This window comes from Myripristis murdjan, chromosome 16 (assembly GCF_902150065.1).
Source record: "Myripristis murdjan chromosome 16, fMyrMur1.1, whole genome shotgun sequence".
NCBI lineage: Eukaryota > Metazoa > Chordata > Actinopteri > Holocentriformes > Holocentridae > Myripristis > Myripristis murdjan.
In genome coordinates, this window is record NC_043995.1 from 13,119,864 (window position 1) to 13,142,900 (window position 23,037).

General features: G+C 40.3%; 2 protein-coding genes across 7 annotated transcripts in view; one reads left to right on the forward strand and one right to left on the reverse strand.

The window, feature by feature from the left end:
- Positions 1 to 10,053, reverse strand: part of ubr5 (ubiquitin protein ligase E3 component n-recognin 5) — a 41,391-nt gene extending 31,338 nt beyond the window's left edge. For 4 of the 6 annotated variants that reach the window (XM_030071659.1, XM_030071658.1, XM_030071657.1 and 1 more), the window contains exons 1-7: positions 9,829 to 9,890; positions 6,637 to 6,681; positions 6,432 to 6,513; positions 5,368 to 5,444; positions 2,196 to 2,315; positions 1,176 to 1,461; positions 272 to 431 (exon numbers count right to left, since the gene is read on the reverse strand). In XM_030071659.1, the coding sequence (XP_029927519.1) occupies positions 272 to 431; positions 1,176 to 1,461; positions 2,196 to 2,315; positions 5,368 to 5,444; positions 6,432 to 6,513; positions 6,637 to 6,681; positions 9,829 to 9,890 (832 nt within the window). Of the gene's footprint in view, positions 1 to 271; positions 432 to 1,175; positions 1,462 to 2,195; positions 2,316 to 5,367; positions 5,445 to 6,431; positions 6,514 to 6,636; positions 6,682 to 9,828 lie in introns of all 6 variants that reach the window. The other 2 variants (XM_030071656.1, XM_030071655.1) reach the window with 1 other exon arrangement.
- A 7,650-nt stretch (positions 10,054 to 17,703) lies between these two features.
- LOC115373238 (Krueppel-like factor 10) lies at positions 17,704 to 22,506 on the forward strand. Its single transcript, XM_030071520.1, has 4 exons — positions 17,704 to 17,846; positions 18,795 to 19,025; positions 19,371 to 20,280; positions 20,669 to 22,506. The coding sequence occupies exons 1-4, from the start codon at positions 17,841 to 17,843 to the stop codon at positions 20,926 to 20,928; spliced, it is 1,407 nt and encodes a 468-aa protein (XP_029927380.1). The 5' UTR covers positions 17,704 to 17,840; the 3' UTR covers positions 20,929 to 22,506.
- The last annotated feature ends 531 nt before the right edge of the window (positions 22,507 to 23,037 follow it).

The window sequence follows — 23,037 nt, forward strand, 5'->3', positions numbered from 1 at the left end:
AAGGCTTTCCCCATTTGTCTTGACTATTACAAGACAAATGTCCCCACCCCTCAATCAAATCACTCAAATGTACACTATACTGCCCTTCAATACAATCTCTCCTCATAATGAATGTACATGTGTGCTGAGCTGTTGGCACACCTGTATAATTTCAATAATAAACAGAGATATATAGCAATTAGCTCTAGCTTAAAATAATAAACATATAATTAAAATTATCTTATGCAAGCCAAGATCCCTTTTGTCACCATTTCTAGTTTTCAAGACAAACCTCCAGGCAGGTAGGACTCGCTTGCAGTGTCATCTCCATCATCCCCATCCTCATCATCCCGGCTCAGCAGGTTGTTGACGGCCAGGTTGACATCCAGGTTGGTCCTCTGGAGCTCCCTGATGATCACGCTCCTAGACTTCCCCTGCAGGACTACCTGGGCCTGGGGATGAAGGGCAAAGCACATGATGCATTTTCATGATCTTTCTATGACAGCAGAAATTGGTTAGCCGACCAACTCTAAGTAGAATTGGCAATGAAAACAAAAATGGCATAAGCATCAAACTTTTTCTGCATCCAGAGTAAAGGTGGAGAAGAAACTTTTTGAGTCATCCATTTGGGACCGCAGAAAATGTCAGTTTACTGATAGTGGGTATAAATCACATAAAAGAACAGTCGAATGACATCAGCATCAAAAGCAGCACCAGATTTCTCAGCAGCCCTTGCTTAGCCTAGTTAGCTTCCAAAATTCAGATAAATGCCAATAACCTCTACAACAAGGATGGTGGGTGCTTCAGTTTCCCAGCAGCCCCAGTGAAATTTTATCTTCATCTCTTTTGCTTTCAACTATTGTATCCCTCCAGAGGAAAAAAAACTACAGTTTGAAAAGAGATTAAAGAGATTTTCTATGGGGAAGGTATGATTACATGTTCACTGTATGTAAGGGAATAGGGTTCAGGAAATCTGTAAAGGCAATAGAACACAATTATGGCCTATGAAAACATCCAAATGGGGTGTACTGGGCTTAGGAAAGAGCCTTATGTAATAGGAGAGTTAATGAAAATAAAACCATAGACTGAATTTCATCTATCTCCGCACTGAAAAAGTATTACTGAAATTGTTAACTGTATCATCTGTTTCTGAAAAATAAATGTACAAATACTGGCTAGCCAAAGAAATTCTGTACCTGAGAAATAAGTTCCTCCGGGATGACAGAGGCTGGGATGACTGGCTGAGGCTGGCTACCCAGCAGGCCCGAGCCACGGTCCCTCCCTGTGCGGATCACCCTGGTCTGCCTACGAGAGTCCCGGGCTGCTGTGGACGACCTGCCCGAGGTGCCGCCCCCTCCTCCCCCTCCTCCTCCACCACCCCCTCCTCCACCGCTGCTGCCACCTCCAGCTCCACCTCCCCCAGCTCCTCCTCCACTGCCACTTCCTCCACTGCCTCCGTTAACGCCAGAGCTCCAGCGACTCCTGTTACATACAGTACAAGGCCAGAGTCAGATGAAACTGCCAAAGCAACCTTCTGACTAACAGGACAAACTCAAACCCACACACACACACACACACACACACACAAACACAAACACACACACACACACACACACATCTGGGTATGCTCGGATCAGCCTTGTGACAGCTGAGACAGAACAGTCGAGACTCAGGAGATTTTGTATTTGCAACATTCGAAGGAAAGATGAAGTCATCTGATTGCCCATTTCCTAATTTAACTGTAATTAGAGGGGAAATAAACTGAAAGATTATAATTGAACTGATTATGTGTACATTTTGACATTCAAACTTCCATTTTAAAATACAGAACTGTTAGGATTGCAGGTTCAGGTTTAGATGGTTAGTTTGTGTTTATTCTGCAAAACCTCAAAATTAAGACCCTTTATAGATATTATCTTGAAGGGGGAATGGATTATCCTGTGGCCACCAGTGTCCATAAAAAAGCACTACAAATGCAACCAGAGAGACTGCCAATTTAACTGGATTCATGACCACGACTGGCTTTTTTTGATGTATACCATTCGGTGGACACATTTACCAAAACAATTTTACAGCACCCTGCATATGTTCTCTTGAAATTGGGTGGCACTGGGCGCAGTGGAAATAAACCCCTAACCCTTGCAGCGTCAGTACCATGCTCTACACATTGAGCTTTCACAGGACCATTTGTCTCTGCCAACCCTGCCAGAACTTACCCAAAGGTGTTGCCTGCCAGTCTGCCAAATGTGTCAGAACCAGACAGGAACCAGGGCGGATCACTAGTCCTGCCTGGCCTGGAGCTCCTTCCTGTCCCTGAACCACTGCTCAACTTTGAACTGGAAACAAAAGATGGGAGATCAGTTACAAACCTATAAAAGTCCTACACAGGACCAAAAGAAATTGTTTTCTACCCGGGTAGACAGAAACTAAAATTAACCCAGGTGTTAGGCCCCTAGGATTGGGCTTTATTTTTTCTTAATTTTATACTGTGAAACAGGAGGGGCTTTGGTGGAGACTAGCATGGCAACACCCTTGGGAATCAGAATTGGCTGCAACTCATTCCTCCTTCAAGACTTTCTTTTTTAAAAGTTCTTGGGGTTTTGGGGCTGCGATTGCTTTCTCCTATGCCAAGATTTCTTACAATGGGAAGTCTTCTGAGTTTCATAATATCTAGGCAGATACATTTGACTGGATTGATGTATTTAAACTTGGCTGGTGTAAATTATTGGAAGCCATTGCAAAGTGCCACAAGGGTACAAAAGAGTATGACAACTTGCACAGTGTAAGCCAACGATGATACTGAACTAAGCTACTTCCCAGGAAAAAATTACATGCAAGTTCTGTACCATAATTTTGCAGAGGACAGTGGAAAATAGAAACAAGGTTTTCAAATATTCACATATACAACAGAAAATGAGTAAATTCAAAATGATGAACAAGTTGGGGCGTTACATGCAAATTCTGCTGTAATTCAGAGAGTATCAAAGAGGAAATTAGGTCTTGTTCAGTAAGCTCACAAACTTTCACAACAGATGATATGCAGTTCTCTTTTCCATAGGCTTCCCAGCAACCCACACTGATGCTGACTGCAATGCCATTACCATTTGAAACCATCTTATTTTCCTTTGCAAGTCTGCGCCAGGCAACAAAACATGTGTTCTGCAGAAAAGCTTGGACCAGGCTGCTCCTCAGTCTTTTTACAGCCTGATTCACATGCATACTTAGCAGCTAGAGGGGCCTTGAAAACTCTGAAATCACTGTTGGATGCTGCTCTGCTGGCAAGATGTAAAGAACTATCAATGAGACATTCACAAAAATACATGCTCACAGCCAACACACACCATAGCAACTACTAAAAAGCCATTCTTTTATATAGAAAATGAAACACAGCAAGAGGCACACACTCACACAGTCAAAAATACAACTGGCTTTCAGAATGCTATGTTTTCTGATACTCTGGGGATACAATTTCAGGCTTGACTAGTGTGGTCTGAAGATCAGTAAAGAAAATTTTTGTTTTTTGGAAAACCAAATCATATGCCCATATAATTCATTTAACACAACGGAGGAAAAATCTTTCTGAAAAGCAATTCTAGTTCTAATTGTGAAAAATCACAAGATAAACATCATGATCTCATCAAGCATTACACCAAAGCATTCCACAGCAGCCTGTTAGTGCAATTCTAATAATAATGACAGTCCTGTGATGTATTCAGATACAAGTTTCACCCTTTATAGATGGAAATATTTGCAGTGAAGATTCACGGGGTACCCCCACAGGTCTCCAAGTTAAATTTAAGACTTTTTAGGACCTTTTTCATACCACTTAGAATGACATTTAATGCCAACTTGACAGCCATACTGGCAAAAGTATGAAGGACATAATGGCAAATCAATATGGATTTTAAGCCCTAGAAAATAATAATTTACCAAGTACTTGAATTTAATAAACCATTTAATACTCAGATTGATATTTAATACACAATAGCTATATGAGGTGTGTGTGTACTCTAATAACATAAAATGAAAAAAAAAAAGAATGCGTGTCATATTAAGAGTCCTTACCCCTCTCCATGGCCTAACATTGCGTCTTTTGGTCACGAATACAGTTGTCCCTCGCTATAACGCGGTTCACCTTTTGCGGCCTCGCAGTTTCGCGGATGCTTTTTTTTTTTTTTTTTTTTTTTTTTTTTTACATAGCGCATTGTGTTCTGCATCCTGATTGGCTAAGGGAGAGACGTGCATTGTGTTCTGCGTTCTGACTGGCTATGGGACTGTGGACCATTGTCAATCAATCTCCTCCGTGCCGGAAGGTTCTGATCTTTGGTTTCATTCTATAATACTGGACTTATTTTTCTAAAAAGGTTTGAACTTTGAGAGTGTTTAAACAAGAGAGAAAAGTGAGAAAATGTTAATGCCTGTCTGAGAAAAGTGTATAAAGGGTGTATTGAGGGGTTTTACAGCCTTAAAACATCTATAATAATTGTAAAAAAATAAAGCTGACTACTTTGCAGATTTTGTCTATTGCGGGTTATTTTTAAAACATAAGTCCTGCGATAAATGAGGGACCACTGTACTTCCATTTCAAATAATGCTAATCATATCAGATAAAATAACATAACAGACATTACTTGCAGTAGATTAGGATCAGAAAGCGCAGCGCGAGTGTGCGTCGGTGAGTGTCACTAGACACGCGGACCTATAGTCTTCAGAACTCTGCTCCCTTGGCTACAATTTGTTCATCCAGGTTCTTGAACACAACTGAGCCACCTTATCATTCCCATTCTGAGGGGACAAACTAATGCTAGCTTGTAAGGAGTAAGTTGCAAGACATTTTGTTTTCTTTCCTGACATTTGATTGATTCGCGCCAGAACTTGTGCACAATCCACAATCAAGAGTGTAAAGCAATAAACTGATGTAGACATTACCTATACCGTTGTAACACCTAAGTCACATTAAAGTAAATTGTAATGCTACACACACAAAACATTTTTTACATGTGACAGTTATTTATGATGTTATGGTATTTATTTAATCCAATGAAAGGACAAGAAAAAAATTTAAGACCTTAGTAAATTAAATTCAATACTTTTAAGGCCTTATTTTGAGAGTATTCAATTCAATGTTTTTTTTAATACTATTAAGACCCTGCGGGTACCCTCGACTGAGAGCATTATTCTAGAAGTGAAACCATGCCCAAATGTTTTATACTCAGCCAGAAAGGGCACAAGTGCTGAATGGAATTCAAATGACCACAGCCACCATCAGTAGGTCTGAGCATGTTCAATGTATCTTGTAGCCACCTCTACAAAGCAGCAGGTTTCCTAACTCTGTGCCAAAGGTAAAACAGTTTCCAGGAAGGATCCCAATGTAAATTAGTCTCTCACCCATCGCTGCCATCAGGTTTGCTGAGCTCCAGGCGATCAGGCTGGACAGCAAAGCTGATTCTACACACACGTCCATCCTAAAACAGACATATCATTTATGGATTTAAATTTCACATGTTTGACAGATATAACAATATTCTAAATCTGGTGAGCTTTACAGTTATCATGTCACTAATAGTGTTAACACAAGTGGAAAAAAAGACTTTGTAATATTGAGTGCAATGGACCAAAAATGGCATTGAAATTCCATCTGCAAAGCACCCACTAATGCCAAATAAAAGTAATAAAATAATTGATTACATTGGACACATCATAAAGAAAACTCAAAACCCTTCTTTCCTCCACATTTGTTGTGCACAGTGTGCACAACAAATGTGGACAACAGTGCAGTGTGCATGACACCTCATATACCACAGGGGTGGCCTTCTCAAGTATACAAGTCTACTACAAAATTATACATCAACGTAAGTGCTATATGCAGATTATTCTGTCATAACAGTGCAACACTGGACTGCTACAGCACACAGCACTGATTTCCTACATTTCAGAAAAAAATTAAACTTCAACATTAAAATCCATGCAAATCCAGCACAGTTTCACCTATGCATGTTTGACCTGTCTGCTGATGTTTCTATCAGATCAACACACAGACATCAATTCCTGCACATCTCTTCGGTGTGTCCACAACCCATTTCAAACTGGATTAGCCTCACTGAGGTGAGGTCCTGTAACTTTAACAATATTCAAATCACCCAAAACTGTAATCCAGTTAATCCATGTCTGAAAGTCCAGAAAGTAAAAATAATGAACAACTTTATTACAGTGTTCGAGTGTGAAGTAGCATTTCCCAAATGTAACAAGGTGCTATGTTGTTGCTAGTTGGCAGATAAGTGCATTTCATGTTTTTTGTCCCTAGGTTTTGAACAATAATTTGAGGGCAATCACAGACAACCTTTATTCTGTGGCACATAGTCCACTGGAATTATCCAAAAAGCATGGAAAACGATACATTACAGAACATTCTCTGGTAAAATTAATGCACCACTAATGTCTTACAGCATTACCTCAAGGAGAAATCCAGCATGGTTTGGACCGACCACACACTGTTTCAGGGTGGCCTGCTCCAGCAGACTGAGGTGTGGATGACTGCATTAAGGAAAAACAAGGTAAATAAAGAGCAGGAAATACTGAGAAAATAAATGATGTACTATTCACACACACCAATCTTGATCAAGGCAGCCTACAGCCACCATGTCAACACAGACTCACCTGTTGTAGTTGTATTTGTTGAGTTTCTCTGAGACTTCACGGAGCCTGAAAAGACAAAGAAATAATTCAAGCAAAACCCATTTCAGGTAATGCAAATACACACTCCTTAAAAAGTAAACGTCAAAAGACAAACGACTAAGTACACATGAAACCTGTGTTATTTCAGTTAATTATTGTGGAGTTTTCTGCACATAAAAAGTTAATGAGCTCAGCTCATCATGTCGACCAAGTCAATATACCAGACGCCGTGTTCACAAACTTAAGGTCATTAAATGAGTAGATCTATAAATTTAACTATAAATTTGTTAGGTAAAACAAATCTGTCCACACAGTGTCACATTAACCTATCCATACTGGGCATTAATGATAGTGAGAAGATGAGTCTATCTCAGAAGTTGGGATAACCATTTAAATGTGACAAAATCCATTTACAGTTTTGTGTCTTTTTTTGCTGATGCCACAACATGTGAACGCAGGTGTCATAAGCTATTCTCCATTGTTGGCTTCACTCACCCTGAGACAGCAGAGGACAAGTCATACCTCTGAGACTCGCCATGGAGGCATAAGGGGCAAATGCTGAGACCCATCTGACCGTGACAGCCGAGCAAATTCTGAGAAACCCAATAGTGCAATGCTAGTCTCAAGCCTGCCACTCTGAGCAGGAATGTCTGCCATCTAGGCCTATCTATAGTCAAAGCATGGAGGCAATGAGTGATATCCTGAAAATGATCCATCAACAGATTTGTGTAAAGTTCAAAAAAGACTATCCTATTAGCTTCCTCAGCACTGAGGCTCATTAAATGGCCTGGCTGACAGACAGAGTTCATTGAAATTCTCCAGACCAAACAATGGAGGAGGCAATTAGACATTTACTTTCTGAGGGACGACCTTCCACACTCTCATGTTCAATACAGGTTGTCAGTCTCCTGTACTGTAGTTAACCATTGGTTCAGCAGCATGAAACAATTTTATACATCTAACCAAATCTTGACTGAGTTAGAAATAAGAAACAATGTAACTCTGAGGGGGGGAAAGTGGCATATTAAGCTTTCAAACATATGTGAAACATGTATATATACCTGTTTTTTTCTATATTTCAAGTTGTTCAAATGCTTGATGAAAAGACAGTTTCAACCTTGTCAAATATAAAGCAATTGTAAATGTCAATTGTAAGTCAACACTGCACAGGACACACCTTAGCAACTTAACACATGCAGGTTACAGAGAAAACACATTTGTGAATTATAAACACTGACCTAGCCACATTCATCTGGCTCACCATGCTTGACACATACGTCACTTAATGAAACTAGAAACACCCCCAAACTACAAGAGCACATTTAAAAGCCAATGCACCAGCAGTCCAAACACTGCAGGGAGGTAAGAGAAATTGAGTCACCAAGCATCCAGGTCAGTCATCCACTAACCTTCCCCTCAAATAAATTGCACCACCATAGCACAGACACAAGCCATAGTAATTTGGGGCTGGGCCTATCACCTAAACAAGCCATATAAAATAGTTTAACTAAAACATTTAGCAAAAATGATTTAAAAATCTCTAAAGAAATATTGGTTGTTCTGTTTTACCCATATGCCAGAGTTGACTTAAGTTGTGTCAAGAAAAAGACTGCTATCTGGTTGAGGAAATGTGACCGGATATTCATACCATGCAAGCGCCTCTACTCAGACAAAATGGACCAAGCCTTTTTTTTTTTTTTATTACTTCAGATAAAGGCACTTATCTGCTTTGACAACTGCAAGTTCCTTCATGGGTAAAAGAGAGGAGGGGGCCCAGCAGCACATGGTGATTATAGCACTGCATGTGTGCAATGGCATGCATTGCCTGGGGATGAAACAACCATGACCTCCTTAGGGAAGTGATGGTCTTTGACTGGCCTTTTCAATAAGAATCAAGATGACAGTGAGCTATCCTTTCTTGTCAATCCGGCCAGAGTTGGTGCCATGGAGTGGACCAGCATACCAAACTGTACCAAGCTTTCAAATACTAGATGCCTATATCCAGTTCTTTATCTCAAGGTCATACCAAAATATGCTTTCCGACTTTTCAACCTCTTTGTCTTAAAGTAGAACGGCTCATTAATCAGTTCAATCTCTATGGATGATATAAATAGGTTTATCATAAATCACATGCTGTGCCAAAATACAGGTCGCACACTATTTTCTGGACACTGCCTACAACCATTACTCCTGAATGATGATCTATACAACTTCAAAATAGACTTAGCTAACAACAAAGAGCCCATCTCACACGGTGTAATAACGCTACCACTGACAATATCTACAATGTAAACTGCAGTCACAGTTTGTGAGCATTACAATGTCCTTACGTGATCACTCAAACATCCTTCCCTTATTTCAGTATTCAGCTCTTATTACTGTCATTTCATAAGCCCGAGCATGTCATCTTATCAAGAACGATTAACGTTGCTTGAGTAACATGAATGCAATGTTGCTAGCTTTGCATCACTGCATATTTCTTGGGATATATATCGCACTGCGCACAAAGTGCACCGGTTAGACTAGAGACAGAGGAAGGTGATATTCCCGTTGGTGTCAACACAACACTAACATTAATTCACTTTCAATATACGTCGACGCAAAAGACAGATACAAACACTTGGCTTTGGCAAGAGCGTGGTTATAGCATTAGCTTGCCGTTAGCTTCCTAGCATTAGCGGCTAGCCATCAGTTAGCTGACGTTAGCTACTTCATTGATCTTGATAATCAACGAGACGCCCGCAAAACAAACACTAAGACGCACAAGAAGGGTGTACGGAAATTTTCGCAATGAAAACACGAAAACCCCGCACGGCATTGTTTTCTATGACATTTATTCCATATCTCCCCCCATCCCCCAACCCGCATTGTCCATCTCAACTTTGACTGTGAGCCAATCATTCCGGAGAACCAAGGAAACAGCTTGCAAACGTTGGCTAACGGGTTAGCAGACGACTGTTTAGCTAGCAGCAAGCTAACGAGGATTGTTCAAGATGCCGGGCCTTGTTTCAACCCGGGGGGTGCCATAAAAAAAAAAGAAAAACATTTCAACTCGTATTCGCACGTATGACATTCTCGACACCGTTCACAAACACAACACCATACGCCACGCACTACACCTCACACATGAATATTGATCTTAATTCTTCTTTTGCGCCGCCCGCAACAAAATACCTGTCATTGAGCTGATCCTCGGTCCCGGGCAACGGGTGAACCACGAAGTGTATAGATGTCATGGGGTCAATCCAAAATCACATGCAGACGTGTGAAATATGTAGAAAATGTTATTTTCTCGATTACTGTATATATGAGGATTCATAGGAATCTTATAATGGCGAAAAAATCCCGAGTTTAGATCCACAGCCTCCTCACCCACATGCCGCCATCTTAACTCTACCAAGCTTCTTCTCTCTGTGTGTTGATTAGCGCACATGCAAGCGCTCCGCTGGTTGGATCCCGAGCACAAACAGGAAATGTGTTAAATTGGACGGGATTGGCTTGGAAAGGAAAGGCATTGCTACTGTAATAAAAAAATACTGTACTTCCACACACACCAAACTCTTTGTTCTCGCCCAGTACAGATAACGCATCCTTGTTTGTGTACATTTACACACACCTGCAGTGATATCCAGGTACATTCCCTGCTCAGTCACAAGAGCCAGAGAATGACTTGAGTGAGGCTGGGTTATGGGTGCTGCCATGCTATGCACAGCAACTCTAATAGGGTATTGTACTGTAGGGTATTGTGTGGAGGCTGATTGTGGGGAATCAAGCTTTTTCTCATGGATGAAAGGAAAAATCAGGCCGATGTGCACTCTTAATCATAACTAAGGGTTGTAGCATTCAAGAAAAATGTGGGGGAAAGTGTGCGGTGATGTATTTCCAAATCAAACAGCATGCAGCATGCTCATGTTACTGTGTTAAGCAAAAGCTTAACCCTCCTGTTACCTTCAAATTTACTGACATTTTTATATCAGCTCAATTTGACCCCAGTAATTTAAACCTCCAGAAATTGGCCATAATAAAAATTGTTAACCATGTTTATGTGTCAGGTACTTTATGTTTCTTGTTGACTACCTAAGTAGTCCTTTAAATAAAATCTAATTCCCCCATTCCCCCCTTGTACATCAAAGTTCTTGTGGGAATCATGTCTTTCTCTCCCTAGTGGAAAATATATATCGTCATCTTAATTTTATGTTTATTCACTTGTATCCATTAAAGTAGGAAAAGTCATTAAATATGATACAAAAAATGTATTTAGAGAACTTAAACATTGAATGGGACCCCAGAGATAATAGGAGGGATAAGCATAACATTCTTCTATCAGTAATGTGCAGGCTTCCCCCTTGGGAGGATCTGGTTTTTAAAGTAACTATCATACGTTTCCTTTCTCGATTACTATAACCACATCATTATTGTCTTTCATGATTACTATTACTACATCATTATTATTATTATTATTATTAATGAGGCCAAAAAGAACTCTTCTCTTATAGTTTCTACATTGGCTCTGGGTGCAGTCAAAGCCACACAGAGGCAGGTGCATTGCAGATGATTATACGGGCCTGATCACATTCAGGCTACTCCTTTTAAAACTTTTCAAGGCATAGCAAAATAACTCAGTTGCTTTTGATGATAATAGATGAGAGCAATTTTATGGCTTCATATATACACCTTTAATTAGTCACATTGATATTGAGATCTCATTTACAATTAGATTGACTGTATACTTCTAAGGAATGATTCATTAGGAAATGTGGAAAATGAAGTGTAAAAAATAATCATCTGATGTGAGATGGCAGTAAAATTAGTTGGAGGGTGAGCAACCTATAACCACCATAGTGTGAATAACTGTAAAAATTGTATTGCCATATCTCAAGGGAAAGATGTGTTCATACCTGCCATGCTATTAACACAACTGGGTTATGGAAAAATTCATGAGAGAGCTTGAACTCACTGCTACTATTCTTACACTGGAATTACATCTAAAACTAAGCAAGCTCAAATCTAAGCAGTACCAAGTAAGGGGAGCTTCGGTCTGTCTACGCTGGGCTCCTTCCTGTCTAGGAAACCCTAGTAGGGTGCAATATCCCCACATCATTTGAAGCCTATTAAGCTCAGATCATGCTTTAAACACGTTTCAGTTGAGTGAGCATGTCTCCCTGATTTGAAAGCTCAGCGGTAACCTTGGGTTAAAAAAAAAAAAAAAAGGAAAAGAAAAAAGTCCACTTTAAGCAGTGCCTGCTTCTAAGCTGTTGCCCTGGATCTAGGAATGAGAGCTGGCCTAGATATGGCAGCCATTAGGGAAGGGAGGGGGCTGAGGACCTCATCACAGAGCATGGATTAAAGGAATGGGCTGACATTCAAAAGATCCAGCACACTGATGATCAAGTTTTTTACTCCTTTTGATGATAGCAATGGAAAGAAAATGTTTGTCTTAGTTTTGTTTTTTGTTTTTGTTTGTTTTTGTTTTTTTTAGCATGATGCACTATGTACAATGTATTATTTCACCATAAAGTTAACATGACTTTTATTCTAATTTAGGGGCGGGGTTGGGGGAAGGAGGGAGTGGGGGTGAAAAAATGAATCACTTACTAAAGAAATATGACACTGAGGAACACTTTGTGACTACTGTGCAAAGCATTATGGGCTGGGTTGGGCGGCCATATACTTGAACTGATCTAATAAAAGCTTTTGTATTTTTGCACCAGCAGATGGCAGGGTTTAGCTTTCATTATGAGATGAGTATTAGACCCAGGAAAGCCACTCTAAAGCCACTGCTCCCCTGAACTATTTGCAATAGACCATAGAGGACATCTGCAAGCGGACTCTCACACACACACAGAAGGAAATAGAAAGATTAATAAACAGAGAGAGATACAGCCGTGCATCTACAGTGCTCTAGAACTGGCCAGGATGACCTCTTGTCAAATATTATCATTCTCACTGAATCAAAACCAGCTGGTAAAGAAATGCATTGGATAAGGGCAACTGACATATTTTCTGCAGAGACATCATAAAAAAACATAAACTCTGCGAAATGATGATACAGTTGTTCTCTGTCCTAATTCAGGTTCCCCGTTCATCTGTTATGCTTGGAAGCTGGAAACTTCACACTTTGCAAGCTGTCTTGAACACATCACAAATTCCCACCCAGCCAAGCGCTCTAATCTGCTTCACTGACTTCATGATGATTTGAGGAAAATTTAGTTTTGCAGTAGGATTCAGAAAAATGTTCTGGGTACATCAAAGCACTTGTGTGACTATCTAAAGTGCCCAAATCCTGAGTTAATTAGCAGTGACCTGATTTTTTTCATCATGCTGAGAATAATGTTGACTAACATTCAGCTGACATTATCAGGATGACTGTTTAGTAAAACACCAAATGCGGAAACAAGGAACTGTCATGCTAAATAACTGCATGTTATGAAATGTTTTATTCTGGTAGACTAGTATCACTATTTTGAAAGTAGTTATCTGAAATCAGATAGACAACAGATCAAAAATCTAAATTAACGCACTGATCTAAAACGTTATCAGACCATACTGCTTCAGTAAGAAATTGTCTTTGAATATCTAATAATGTTAGAAATATTAAATAATGAGAAATACCCTGGGTACTAATTTTGGAATGAAACTATAAATTAATATATGATCTTTGGTCTGCTTTGCTCCACAAACACCACGTGTAATGTACCCAGCACCGACAAAAACTGTCCTTACAGAACTTCTAGGAAATTTTGCCTGTGTTGACTGAGTCCAACACTGAGGTGAATGAAACTAGTGCCGTTGCTCCATGAAAAACACCACAACCTATTCCAGAGGGAAGTCAAACAAAATCCCAGAAATGTCCAGAGCTATTTTTAGGTAGACGGCACGGTGGGTTATCAAATGACCTCTGGTGTTGTTAAATATGGGTACAAAAGACTCACAGCCAGCAAACTGTGGTATCTTCACGGCAAGGTTAGTGGGTTTGCAGCTTAAGAAACTGCTAACAGTTCAGGCCAGATTAGTTTAATAATTAGAAACCACCTTCAGCATGGGTGAAAAAACACTTGAGATACATTCAATTTGATTCTTTTAGGGTAAAGCCCAAAGCAAAAAAAAAAAAAAAAAAAAAAAAAAAAAAAACCCACAAATGCTGATATACTGTTGAAACCTCCTCTATATCCACGCAGAGATCAGTGGACTAGCACCAGCTCTTGTCACTCAGGCCTGAACTAGAAGTATAAGTACATGCCTAGTGAGGTAACACAATCTGTAGACTTTAAAATAACTCCTGTTAGTGCTGGCTGTGACATATCTTAACATGCCATGGGCAGCACTGACCAGTCAGGGGTAAAATGAATGTAACTCTGCCTATTAACACCGGGTCAGTCAAGGCCTCGGGCACCAACCACACCACACCAAACACCAAGTCACAGATGCTGCGGAGCTTAAAGGGCATTATGGCTTCTGGCGTGCACACAAGGAGCAGAGAGTTATAATGAGCTGCTCCTGGCTGCTGTCTTCTAAGAGCCTATTATACTTTTTGGGGAGAGCCAACCATCCATTCCTGAAGCATGGCAAAAAAGCAGAGGAAACCCGCATTGGCTTAATCTCACTTCCTGAAAAATCTTTGCAGTTTACTTTCAAGAATATACTCCATGTTGAGTGAGTTCAAAATGATCTGGTTACTTCTACTAGTGTTGCTAGTACATACATGGTATAAAGTCCATCTATCTGTTGCGTAACGGTGATTCAAGTGTTGTAATGTTCTGATCAAAAGTACATGGCTATTTTAACTAGTTAACACGGGACTAAAATCTGGGTCGCTGTTACATCATTACTAGGAAAGCAGGGCATCTTGATTGGCAGAGGACCAGTTACATGGCATTTGACCAGTGAAACATTTTTATGATGGTCATGACTGACCCTCGCTGCAGTCTGGAGTGCATTCTATCCAAGGCGTTTATAGGTAAATAGGGTCAACCGTGGTAAAGCACAGTCATGAATGAACGTCATTTCACAATATAGCGGTGCGCAACACACTGCATATTTAAGGATAGCTCTGTAATGTGATCCATGTTTTGGTTAAGTCTGAAGTCTTGGCTTTCAATCTCAGTGGAGCCAAAGGGGAAAAGATCACAGGGTCACAGCAGTCTGATATCATCATCAGCATGAAATGAGTCTCACTGAAGGGGGCTCTATCTAATGGTAAATTATGCATAATGAATTTTAAAAAATTATTGATTCCTGTGGGGAAAATCAGGCCATTGCAGCAACAATTTGTTGTAACAGGATACAGCAAAATAAAAGCAAAAAATCAGTATGTGTAGGTGGTCAAATATAAGTTATCTTAATTGTGACTGCCAGTTTCAACACTAGAACATTTCAGTAGAATGCATGCATGGGGTATATAATATGACAAATGCAAAACATATCAGTAACTAAAAAGTCAGTTCACATAATAGATACACAATGACTCAGCCCTGGTTCATAGGACGTGCTCTACCATGTGAACCATCAAGGCATCCACTCGCACTATTAATGTTAATAAATATTGTTAATGCTGTTATACACTGGAGTGATTTAAATTTCTGGAGAAAGAGATTTTTTCTGCCACAATATTGTATTGCATAGTGAAATATAGAAACACCAGCTAAGGAATCTTGTTACAAATTTATTAATGATTTTGCAGATGTACAAAATACAAATAACAAAAACACAAAGTAATTAGCCAAATTTTTCAAATGCAGTAATGAGTGATGCTTTCTTCAAGAAACCAGCACAGAACTGTGTATAATTTATTGTCAGTGTATTTTTTTCATATGTTGCTGGAAACCATGTTGTTAAATATGTTAAAGTTGTTAAATACAATTGTTAAAGATATGTTTTTAAATAGGTTCGCGCCAAATTTTTGTACTTTTTGTCACTTGCTGTCATATTCCACTGCTTTCTATTTTTCTTCCAGCAGCTCAAACCCATTTCTGCATTCCTGGATATGCTTTTGAGGAACATCACCCAATGCCAGACACACTGAAAGAGCCAGTCGTCTGTGTGTGTATTTGTCTATTGTATGCCTACAGCCTCCCTTTTGTTCTGGTTCTCTGTGCTGTGCAGGAAGGTCCAGACAGATGACACTTACCTAATCCTCTGAGCTGCCTGAGGCCTCCCATCCCCTGTTGGCTGACCTCTTTCACTCACAAAGGACAACAGGCCTGAAATTTCACGCTCATCTGACCACTGACACCTTGAAAGAGGAGCCAAAATGGACAAAATTTCTGAGTTTGCTCAGGTGACAAGGTAAGGTCAAGCAGGTGACCTCAGAAATATAACCATTTGTAGTTAGTTGATGCCTGGACTGAGATTGATTCAAGTCGATTCCAGTATATCCTGTCAGAGGAAATTGGAATAAAACAAATCCCTTTTATCTAAAAATGATTCTTATATTAAAGTCACTGTCAAATTCATTAAAGGGGGAGTTTTCTAAAATTTATTTTATTGAGAATATAATCGCAGTGGAAATTTGGTTGACGCAACGTTTTGATACTGCCCCCAAACTTTGCGAGTTTACACAACTACAGTTTCACCTTTTACATTTCACATTTCTACATCCAAAGTCATAGATTTAAAGTAGGATGTTGGTCTAGTGACAATAAAATGCAAATGTCCAAGAATGGTGCAAAAATTACAGTATTATAGGCCAGAACACTCAGAGTAATGATTTAAAAGTTTTGAGCAAAATCCCCTTTTCCGACTTCACCAGACTGAGACAAGATGTTCAATATCATTTTCACCTCTGTACGTCCACTGGTTCAGTTCCAGTGGGTAGCATTTCATGTTAGCTTAACATAAAGACTTGACGTCTATGGGAGTCATTAGCCTAGCTCCATCAAAGTGAAAACAATTACCTTCCAGCAGCTCTGACGCTGTGTACATACTTAATAAATGTGTATTTGAAATACACAAATTAGAATAAAAAAAAAAAAAAAAAATGAGAGTGATTGTAGGAATTAATTAACTCCTAAATTAATTTTGGAGTGAATTAGGAAAATTTTGCCCAGAACATTGGAGTATTCCTTTAAAGCTTGTAATAAATATTTTTTGTTTAACAATATTATAACTTTCTACACCCTCTCCATTGTCTAACCTACGGGACACCCAGGGGGCGCCACATCATCAAGTCCTAAGATATGGTTAACATATATTTATTTATTTAATATTTATTCACTTACCATAACTTGGAGCCCTGCTGATACAGGTTGAATTCCTTGGGTCAAAGTGGAGCAATAACTGATTACTGACAAGATACTAGGTCACTGAGATAAATAATCAGAGGCAGAGGTCACCAAACTGTCTGCTCACCATGAACATTAGTCCTAATCTATCTATCTATCTATCTATCTATCTATCTATCTATCTATCTATCTATCTATCTATGTTTTTGAGGATGTTTTATTTTATTTTATTGGTCCCTACAATAATGATTTAAAAATATATCTATATTTGAATCCACTGAGGTGGACAGCTGATGCCAACAGGTAAGTGGAGCAGCTCTGTTACTTATCAGTGAGAGTGTATAATAATCTGTATTATCTGGTCAGTGTGACATGTCACTACAGTTCACCATCATGTCTGGAAAGATTGTTCCTGCCTGCTTGTTTACATATGGCTTCCAAATGGATTTCGGTGACATTTGACTGATCTTTGCACTATAATAAGAGAGAAAAACAAACAGGTGAAGCAGGCCACACCCATGGTGGTGGTATGAGTGCAGCCATGGTCCCATTGTCTTGCACCTCAGGATGTGATTAGTCACTGAAGGTGTGTGTCTGCTGGTGCAGGGGTTTTTAGGTGACTCATCTAGAATGAGACAGGGATGTTTTCACACGCTGATGCTGTTGTGTACCATGCCGTCTTCACGGTCCCATCAGCCTCTGATCACGCACCCAGTCCTCTCCCATTGGCCGGCGCCCTACACACCTTTGCGTCCTATTGGCCACGCGCTGGGTCTCACGCCTATCTTTTCCCACCGCGTTTGAAACGATGAATGTGAATGGAGCTGGAGGAAGAAGAGGGAGAAACGTGCAATATCGGTTTAAAGTCTTCCGACAACACGCACCGTCCGGTAGTTACCGGCAAGCATTAGCCAACAGAGTTCCCGGACTTGTGGAAATATTTCAAACCAATTCACACAACGTCACATGGAAGTAAGTAAACACTTTTATTTATTCTATTTAGCCAATTTTTGCCTGTTCCTAATTAGGCTATTTTGCGTCATTTCTGTTTTTCTGATGCTAAAATTGTTTGGCTTATGTATTGATATGAGCAAGGATGCAGTGAAGGGAAAACCCACTTAAACCTGTGTTGACCCACCTGTTGAGTAGAGAAACTGTTTACCCAGATTTGACATAAATTTTCCCAACATGAATCCATAGTGGGCGCAATAGTAACTGAGGTAATTTAAATACAATAATAGTAACAATAATAATACACAAATAATTTAAGATGTATAATTGATTTCTTTTTTATTTGTGGGTGTTGTGCCTTGTGATGATCAGAGGTCATAGATTACAAACTTAGTGATTGAGCAGTACCATTAGTGGTGATGGCAAACTCAGGGACATGATGTCAGTAAATTGTAGTTTTTAGCAACTGTGAGTTGATACTGAGGGACTTTGTGACTGGGGAGGGGTTGTGTTGTGGGACTGTTTGTGTAAGCACAGTTGGTGCTTTTGGCCCCAGGGGGAAGTGGGTGAAAGGGCCCAGTGGTGAAGAGCAGCAGCTGATCATGCTTAGTTCACATGCTCTTTTTTACACATGCTGTATGGGTTGATATCTGGCAAAGTCAATATGTTTTAAAAAGTTGACTGAACAGGCATGTGGCATGAGGAGGCAACTGTGTATGTCTGCTTACATAATGTAGGGCCATTGATATTTGGCATTTTCTAAATCCAGTAAAGCAGTCTGGCACAATGAAGACTTCTTTTAAAGACAAGATTATTATGAATCACATGTTGAAAGTTCTACTTTAAGAATACATTAATCAAAATAAAATGCATGACAGGGATTAGCAAATTTTAAACGATTGTTATGAATATATGTTCATCTCTACACCTTACAATGATGTCTGATGATTAGCTTTCCCTTTTAAACAGAGTTGCACCATGCAGGTTGAGGCGCCTCACTCAGGCATTCAGGATGATTTCCAGCCCAGGCCTTTAGGTTCAGGAGATCTGGAGGCTGTGGAGGCTCTGATGTCAATGACTAACCACTGGAAGACCAGGAACTTCAGGCTCAGCCACTTCAGACCTCTGACCCCCTCCTCAGACTTCTCAGAGGACGATTCCCCCTCCCCTGGCTCTGCAGTATTGCAGGACTCCCCACTGGTAAATGACCCATAATGGGCTGAGAGTTGTCATGTTTAACTTTTTTATTCTAGGCTGTGTGATCAAGATTTTGGAAATGTGCAGGCCTAGAACATGGCATTAGAAACCAGAGTTTGTGCACTGTTACCTATTTATGATAAATAACCTAGGCCTACTTTAGTTAAGGCTAGTCTCATCAGTCATTTCCACTGTACAAAATATTATTTAGCAGAGCATCATTATTTTATCGAAATGATGCATATAACTCGTGACATATAGTATAGTGGTAGAATCAGAGAAAATTATCAGTGTATATCAGTCATATTAAATAATAGAATACCGATTGATCAACCATTGTCTTTTCAGTGCATGACACCTCCATACAGTCCACCCAACTTTGAGACCACTCACCCATCTTCAGGAACAACACTGCACCAACCTGCGCCATCTAGACCTACATGCCAGCAGAGCCCAGTGCCAGCAGAACAGAGTCTTCTGCAGCCTCAGACTGCTGCTACTCAGCAGAGGTCCCGCTCCACCAGCGTGATCCGCCACACTGCAGACGCCCAGCGCTGCTCCTGTAACATCTACCCCGTCTCCAGAGAACACAGCCTCCCCCAGCAGGACACAAAAGACTCAAATAGCACTTTAAACTCTGAGGATAGACTCAATCGGAGAGACTCTGAGGAGAATATTATAAAAAACTCTCACTCTCCTGCTTCACAAATACCCGTTACTGTGACACTGCCGACCTCAGCTGAAGCCAGCAACACCCAGTTGAAGCTTCCAGTCCTGGGTGATAAATCACACACCCTTCAACCTGTGCCCTCTGTCTCTAGCTTTTCTCCTGTGCCTGTCTTCTGCCAGATACCTTCAGTGTCACCTGCTTGTACCGGTGCAGTAGTCACTACTGCCGTTGTGCCCAAACCTGTGACGGCTACATCTGCCTGTCATCAGCACCCACTATCACAATCCCCCGCAGGCACTCCTCCTCACGTCTTGCTCTTGGGAACTCAGCTGGCAAAGGGCCCTGTAATGCTGCTGGTCCCTCAGCCGACCATCCCCACAGTTTACGTTCAGCCAGCAGTAGTGACCCCTGGTGGCAGTAAATTACCAGCCATTGCCCCTGCGCCTGGTTTCACCCCTTTAGTTCAGAGAGTCAGCCCACCACAGCCAGAGGTGTCACGGGTACGCAGTCATGTTTGTCCCCACGACGATTGTGGCAAGACCTACTTCAAGAGCTCCCACCTCAAGGCACACATGAGGACCCACACAGGTGAGAGTTAGGATTTGATTTATGTGGCTGTCAGTGAGGATTCATCTTCCGTAAAATGTGTAGAAAACCAAGCAATGGGAGAAACCTGCTTCTAGTGTCAAGGGTCTGTATACTTCCAGGTCCAGGTACAACTGTGATTCAGGTTATGCCCTGCTTCTTCTTGACACTAAAAATATATTTTTCCATTGCTTTTTCTATTTACTTTACATAGCGCCTAACAGTCAAAATAAATATAATTGTGAAATATAATAAGATAACAAACAACACACAAAAGCAAGTCTTGAAAAGAGGTGTAGTATCTATTCCCACCCCTCAACCTCCATCCACGTTGGATTGCATGTCTAGGAGTCCTGTCTCAATGTTCACATCACTGTCATTGTCCTCACAGGAGAGAAACCCTTCAAATGCAAGTGGGAGGGCTGCGAGAGGCGATTTGCCCGCTCCGACGAGTTGTCCCGCCACCGTCGGACCCACACAGGAGAGAAAAGGTTCGCCTGCCCCATGTGCCTCAGCCGCTTCATGCGCAGCGACCACCTGGCCAAACACGCCCGGCGACACCTAGCAGCCAAGAAGACACCCTGCTGGACGATGGGGGTATCTCAATTTGTTGACCCCACGGCCTCATCCTCAGCAGCACTCTCTAAGTAGGGAAAACAGGGTTAAGTACAGTAGACTGTGTCTTGTTTTGAAGGTATTGCACAATATGGATCCTGCATCACTCCGTACTTAGATCCCATTAAAAACCAGCCGCACTACTAGAGCAACAACTGGAGGAGATTGTCTTATCCCAAGAAGTCAGTGTAGTTTTGGCCAAACAGCTCCTTCGACCGGAACATTTTAATGCAACGCATAAGAAACTGTGCCAACTACCATTCCCTCCCCACAGAGTGAAGAGCCTGGCTTATTAGAAATCACTGTAACGTATATATCGTATATACGTATAAACACACACACACATATATATATATATATATATATATATATATATATATATATCATAAAAGCTGTCTGTCTTGTCTCTGTAGCGCAGGCTCTGTTTGATTGTACTTGTATGCTTTTATTCTTAACATCTGTGCTTTTAACTATTTGTCTGTCTGGGGACAACAGGTGAAAATGAGTTTATCTCACTAACTCATATTTTCAGAAGTGTTATTAATAAGTCCCTGTCAAATAAAGTAATAAACTAAACTAAACTGAGCTGTGCCCTCGAGGGGCCAACTCTCTCTGACCTGAGAGATCTTAAATGAAGACCAATGGGACAGTGGGAATCTGAGAAACAGTATTCTTTGATTTTTTTTTTTTCCCCTCTGATGACTGTTAGGCTGCCTTTGGTTGGACATAATACAGGTCCCACAGACTGTTGTGATAGGAAATTGGAAAAGGGAAATGTCAGACTTTTATATGTTAACAACACTGTCAGTCCCCACTCAAGACTATTACTATTTGCCGGTGCAGCATCTTCCCAAAGTTATGCTCAGACTTGGAAGATGCAGGAGTCCGCATGCAAAAGTTGAATCTCGGTGTAACATTTGGCAACTTCTCCCTTTGTTTGGTTTTATTGTGAACAAAACAACAGGCATCTTTTCTTCACTCACGGGGAACAGCTTTAGCCGAAACATGTCTGTCTTCTTGTTCACAGCAAAAGCAAAGTCAGAGGTTACCAAGATGCTAAACTGAGATTCAACTTTTATGTGCGTGCTTCCACATCTTGTAAGTCTGACTTAAACATGCTGCCATCCAAATTGAATAGCACTGCTGAGATCTTAATATTGCTGTGTATGCTAAACTGTTAAGTTAGATGTAAAGTTTTGATTTAGTGTTTTTTAATGGTCCCTACTTGACTAGGTGTTGTAATTGAGCATGAATTGGGTTTGGAGCCAATGCTAATGTTTACAGTTGCACGACAAACTACTGTATTTCTTTAAATGTCAAAGTTGGAGTCTACTAAGCCCATGAAAATACAGCTGTTAAAAGCAGGGCAGTTACAACAAACAAATTAGGATAATATTGTTTGACATCATTTTTGTACATGTTGCTTGTCCAATATGCTCATTTAACTGTATGTTTTACATTTTGGTGTTATTTGACCAAAGAATGTTGGAAACTTTTCTGTCTTTTTCTGTCATTTCTTTTTTGTAATGAAGCAATTTTGCACACAGCTGTCTTTTTCAGGGAAAATAAATTCTCTATGAAACATAAAATCATGATGTTGATTTCTTATCTTGTTAAATAGACGGCTACAGATGCTGTGATTTTTGAATGCGGGAGATTTGGTTTTACTGGGGTATTTTACCCCATTATGGTATTGCTTTTATTTATGTAAAGGAGTACCTTTTACTTCCACTGATCATTGTTATCAACAGCAAGAATATTGCTATATTTGTGCATGCTGATTTGTCTTACTGTATTGTCACCCAAGAGTGGCAATAGTGAATAACACAAACTCCTGGACTCTGTCAATTAATGTATATCATATAATTCGCATGTAAACAGCAACAAAGGTCTATATTCCAATTTATTTCTCCTGGAATCAAGTTTGTTGTAGCTGCATCTCAGTCACTTTGTAATGGTACAGTAGCTGGATCCATAGAACTGTGATAGAGAATCCTGTTTGCCTCCTACATGTTTTACATGCAGTTAAACATCAACAAATTTTGCTTAATGGTACCTACATAGACATGTTGACCCCAGAAAGAGATTTGGCTTCCTGAACAATATCCCCTTTAGCCTCTATCATCACATTATCCAGGATGAGAA

Bases quoted from the DNA above. Each gene is read 5' to 3' on its own strand.
- LOC115373238 (XM_030071520.1), top strand. The intron at 19,026-19,370 runs GTAAATGACCCA...TTGTCTTTTCAG, and splicing joins TATTGCAGGACTCCCCACTG to TGCATGACACCTCCATACAG. The intron at 20,281-20,668 runs GTGAGAGTTAGG...TTGTCCTCACAG, and splicing joins ACACATGAGGACCCACACAG to GAGAGAAACCCTTCAAATGC.